At 44.7% G+C, this 5,405-nt stretch overlaps 1 protein-coding gene across 1 annotated transcript in view; it reads left to right on the top strand.

Annotated features, from left to right (window-relative positions):
• The first annotated feature begins 1,845 nt into the window (after positions 1–1,845).
• Dstyk (dual serine/threonine and tyrosine protein kinase) overlaps positions 1,846–5,405 on the top strand; it is a 44,553-nt gene continuing 40,993 nt past the window's right edge. The window contains exons 1-2 of the mRNA XM_010613213.3: positions 1,846–1,849; positions 5,003–5,071. Coding sequence (XP_010611515.2) covers positions 1,846–1,849; positions 5,003–5,071 — 73 coding nt within the window. The remainder of the gene's footprint in view (positions 1,850–5,002; positions 5,072–5,405) is intronic.

Below are 5,405 nucleotides of genomic sequence, written 5' to 3'. Positions count from 1 at the left end.
TTTTTTTTTTTTTTTTTTTTTTTTTTGGTACTGGGAATCGAATGAGGGTCCTTAAGCTTGGGAGGCAGGCGACAGCACCACTGAGCTAAACCCCCAGCCCTACCTATCTTTCTTTGAGACAGGGTCTCACCAAGTTCAAGGCTGGCCTTGAATTTACAATCTTCTTGCCTCAGCCTCCTGAGTAGCTGGGATTACAGGTATATTCCACCACGTTGAGTTTAGGATTCTTCCTTTTAACAAAAGTCATAGATCCAGGATGGACACGAGGCTCGTTGTCACCATCGTCATCATCATCATCATCTTCATCATCATCACCATCATCATCATCTCGGTTACTTTTATCGAGTGCCTTCTCTGTGTAAGTTCTTAGCTAAGCATTTCATATACTATGCCCCCATTTTAATCCTCATAATAACTTCTGAGGTGGGCAGTATTATTATTCTGTTTGATGGAGGAGAAAACCAAGACTCAGACAGGCTGGTGACTTCTCAAGATTATACGCATTGATAACACAGACCGTAAAAGCAGCTGCCGTTTACCAAGTGCTTGTACTGTGTCAGATTCTGCGATCTCAGATGACTCCGCAAAGCTGATGAAGGCTTGGTCCCCAGGGCAGCAGGCTCCAGTCTGTGGGGCTTTGGGAGGTGATTGCGTCAGGAGGGCTCTGACCTCAAGAATGGATTAATCCGCTTGTGGCTCCACAGCCTGATGGGCTCCTGGGAGGTGAGGGAAACGGTACAAGATGGAGCCTAGCTGGAAGAAGCAGGTGACTGGGAGAGAGTCTTTGTAGGGTATATTTTGTCTGTACCTCTCTCCCTCTGTCTCTCTCCTGGTTGACACAAGGTGAGCAGCTTTGGCCTCCCTTCCACCTTCCGCCATGATGTTCTGCCTCACCACAGGCCAGGAAGACAATGCCCAGGGGACCAGGGGCTGAAATCTCAGAGCCCATAAGCAAAATAAACCTTTCCTCCTGTAATTTTTTCAGGTATTTAGTTACAGCAATGGAAAGCGGACACATTGCTCTAAGCAAAACAAAACAAAACAAAAAAGCCAAAGCAACAACAACAACAAAATAATCTTGGGCTGGGAGTATAGGTCAGTGATAGAGCACTTGTCTAGTACGCATGAGACCCTGAGTTCAATTCCTAGTACAAAAAAAGAAGGAAAGAAACAAAAACACTTATTCTGACCTAATTTGAGGTCAAACTGGCAACTCTTTTAATAGTCACATTAACCCTATAAAGCAGTACTATTATCCACATTTTATAGGTGAGGAACTAAGAATCAGAGAAAATAAATCATGTCCCCAAGGACATCCAAACGGGAAGGGGTAGATTTAGGATTTGAACACAGGTTGCTTGGATTGCAAGGCCCACTTCCTCAGTCAGGAGGGTTTGCCAACTCCTGGACTATTTCCTTACATCCTGGCAGCTCGAACTCCACTGGGAGCTGTTACAACGCGGACTCTCAAGGGAAACTGCAGAATTTCAGAGTCAGAAATGCGCTTTATCAAGATCCCCCTGTGATTCATGTGCATGTTAAAGTTCGAGAAGCACTGTTCTGCAGCTCTGCAAGCAGTGGACAGACAGAAGAGAGCAAGATGATCCAGCACAATTGAGAGCCAGGGGTTCTCAGGCACATCCCCTTGGAAATCAGTATTGAGCGGGAAAAAGATGTGCTCCTCTGGTAATTTCATAATGGTGAGCTTGTCTTAATTTGTGGGAAAAATGAAGAAATGAAATGTATTTTCTTATCTTTTCTTCCATGATTCTTCTTGAGCCCAATTTCACTTTAAAAGATGACAGTTCGCTGAGTAATAAAGGAATGGCTCTGAAAAAAGCGGAAATGCGTAATTGTTGCATTTTCTTCTTCAGTTTGTGGCATTTCAAACTTTATTTATTTGTTTTGTGACACTGGAGCTCAAACTCAGGGCTTCATGCTAGGCAAGTACTATCACTAAACTAAACCTCCAGCCCCTAGTTTGTGAATTTTTTAAATTCTTGAATTTGATTGTGATTTTCTGCTGCCTAGTAGAGAATACTCATGCTTTCTATTTGTAATCCTGTTCTTAATTTCACATGAAAAAAATTAAATATTAGTGTGTTTTGGAGCAAGAAGAACTTGTAATAAAAAAGTAAAGTTAGAAAGGAAAGATCAATATATTTCTCATCTATCCCTCTTTCTCTGATAACATTGATACAAATATAATCTGCCAGTTCTTTCTAGATAGTAGAAATGAGTGGTTTTTAACTTCTCCTTTGTTCCTAAATATTAGAAATCATTCAACAAACATCTAACGGTCACCTACTAGGTGACTTAGGAGGTGCGGCAGATACTGCAGCGACTAAGCCGGATTCTGCCAGCTTCCAGAAAACCTCGAAATCTCTGTTCTGACATCAGTGTCTTAGAGCTTTTAGTCTTGGTCTGGTCAGGTTCACTGAAGATGCTTCCAGTTCCTCTTTGGCAAGTAAACCCTTGGAATCCTGAGGTCCCTATTTCACTTGCTCTTCAGAGAGCTCCTACTTAACCCTCCCTGGAGAGTAAATATTTCATTCTTCCTGGGGGAGGGTGAAGGGGGTTTCAGACAATTCTCAAAACCCATGTTTCAATTCCTGCTCAGGGGCCCTGTACCACGTGCATAGGACGGCTCCTACACTTTTGAGCTACCGCCACCACTGCTCACCCATGAGGCTTCGGCTGTGTAAGGCAGGCAGGGTCTCAGCTTTCCCACTTCCTGTTTAGGATTCAGGTTTCCCAGGCTGGTAACTTCGTAACTAATACGGTCGATTTGCTTTCTAGCTTCCACTTATTTTTTATTGGTTACTCTCCTTTTTTTATTTTTGGTTACTCTCATTATTGTAACTATGCTTTATAAAAATCCCTTACTCCCACTTTAATGGTGATCTAGGAGGGACTAAAGTATGTTTATCTTAATGAAATGTTTAGTCCTCATCACTTTCAGGAGACACTTTCCTACACTAATTTAATTCTCTTCTTACCGTTTAAATCCCTAATTATCTCATTTGTCCTTTGAATTAGATATTTGAATAAAATATGTATTTTGCTTGGGTTTAAGGACTCATTTTGTCATACCCTTTGATTTTTAAATAACAAAACATTTTTCCCATATAAAAAATGAGAGTGAGCTGGTTTTCATGGCCTACAATCCCAGCAATCTAGAGGCTGAGGCAGGAGGGTCATAGATTTGAGCCCAACCTAGATGACTTATTGAAGACCCTATCTCAAAATTAAAAAGAAAAAGAAGGGCTGGGGATGTAACTGAGCAACAATACTCTAGGTTCACTCCCCAGTACACACACACACACACACACACACACAACGGGGGGGGGATTCAAAATGATGTTTATAAAAAGCAATTTCCTGACGCATTGTTTGTATTACAAAAAGACTGGAAAAATCCTAAAGACCCATCAATAGAGGGCTTTTAAAATAAAACAAATCACCAAATAATGCCCTCTCTGATTACTTCCATCTATCCAAAATATGCCCCACCTTTCAGGTAGATTGCTTTTCTGGAAAACTCCAGTCTGCATGGTCTCTCATCTGATCTCCCTTTTCTGGAAATCATTGTGTATTGTCAATTACACATTACTTTGCTACATCTCTTCTATTTTTTAGAAATAGTACCAACCACTTCGTATTAAATTCCCATTTTGTATTTTCCTTTCTGCTTTATGGAGCCTTGGTGTCTGTGCGTGTGTGTGCGTGCGCGTGTGTGTGGTGTACAGGGACTACCACCTTGCAAAGAAGAGGAACAGCCAGTAGGGAATACGTGAACAAAAGACAGGAAGTAAATGGGAAGGAGTATGAGCCTCCCTCCTCACCGCCAGTCATCATGGTTACCAGGCACAGACTCTTGCATTAGTGACTTTTTTTTTTATAAGATGCTGGAAGTTCCGGAACGAGAACACCTTCACACTTCACGCTGAATCCATCCGAATATCACGACATCATTTAGTTAAGATCACCTGCACTCGATTCGATCAGAGGCAAGAGAGAGGACAATGTCTGAAGCAGGACCCAGAGAGAGGAAAAGATCAACTAGTCCAAACCTCACCTCACAGATGGCGAACAGGATCGTGCGTGGGGTTACAAGGCAAGGCCCGGCCATAGAAGTGCAAGTGTGGGTCCAGAGCCAAACTCAAATCTTCCCTTCAATCCATTTGAGGAACGACACCATTTAGTGTCTCAGAGAAGAGGTCTGTCCTGGTTAAAGATGAAGTCTTTCCACCCAAGAAAGACATAGATGGGGCTTTGTGCCTGATGAAGAAGGAAGAGAAAACGGGAAGAAGGAAAATAGGTAGCTGGCGTCGTTTTGCCCACTTCGTAATTGTGTCCAGAGTCCTAGACAGTCAGTGGAAACCTTGAATACTGGCAGAAACCTCGTTAAGATAATCAGCAGTGGTTCGGAAGGCTACAAACCTCAGCTTCCTCTTATTCGCTGGGTCTCCTTCCTCCATTAAACCAACTGTACTTCAGTTTATGGGTCTTATCGACTCCTTCACGCATCCTCCCTCCCCATGTGGAGAAGGAAAGTCGGAGGAGAAAGGAACTCAAATATGAGCGATTTCACCACCCCCAAGGTGTTTTCAGCGGATTCTCCAGGAGCCGCTGTGTCCGCAAACCAAGAGAATCGTTCAGAGTAACCATGGAGATATTACTGGCCTCAGCCTTGCTTCCTTCCTTTTCTCTATTAAAATCTTTCGCTCAGATTTCAGAAAGGCACCCCACTTCTGCTCGCATCCGAGTTCCGCAGCTCCACCCTGTCCTCAGGAGCCCTCACGTAGAGAGACCAGAAACACATTTTTATTTTATTTCTTCTTGTGTGTGGCACCGGAGATTGAGTCCAGGACCTTCCCATTGAGCTACATCCCTACCCTTTTTATTTTTATAATTTCGGGAGGCGGTCTCCCAAATTCCCCAGGCAGGAATCGAACTTAGATCCTCCCTCCTCAGACCCACTAAAGGGCTGGGTTTACAGGCGTGCACCACCATGCCCGGTTTAGGAACACACGTTCTAAACGAAGAGAGCGTGTAAACACAAGAACAGGTGAGCTTTTTACGAATGGGCAATCAGTCGCACCCACAGGCTGGCCAGGCTTGGGGTTCCTGCGCGAGACCCAGCCTAAACTACGAGTCCCACGAGCCTGCGCGGGGCCGGTGCCCTCCGTGATTCTTCCCTCTCCCTCTCCAAGAGCGGAGGGAAAGGTTCCGTGTGCGGCGGCCTGCGCGTCTGTGTGTTTGCTCGGACAGTGACGGGGGCTGGAAGGGCCGCGGAGTGCGAGAGGAGGCGTGAGGAGGCGGAATCCGCTTCCCTTCAGCACTGGGGGGCGGGAAGGAGGGGGCCGGGCCCGCGTCCAGGAACAGGCCGCGAAGACAGCAGG

Source organism: Fukomys damarensis, unplaced genomic scaffold, assembly GCF_012274545.1.
Source record: "Fukomys damarensis isolate Sample0158 unplaced genomic scaffold, DMR_v1.0_HiC HiC_scaffold_11, whole genome shotgun sequence".
NCBI classification, from domain to species: Eukaryota; Metazoa; Chordata; class Mammalia; order Rodentia; family Bathyergidae; genus Fukomys; species Fukomys damarensis.
This window is presented reverse-complemented; position numbering and strand designations above follow the sequence as displayed.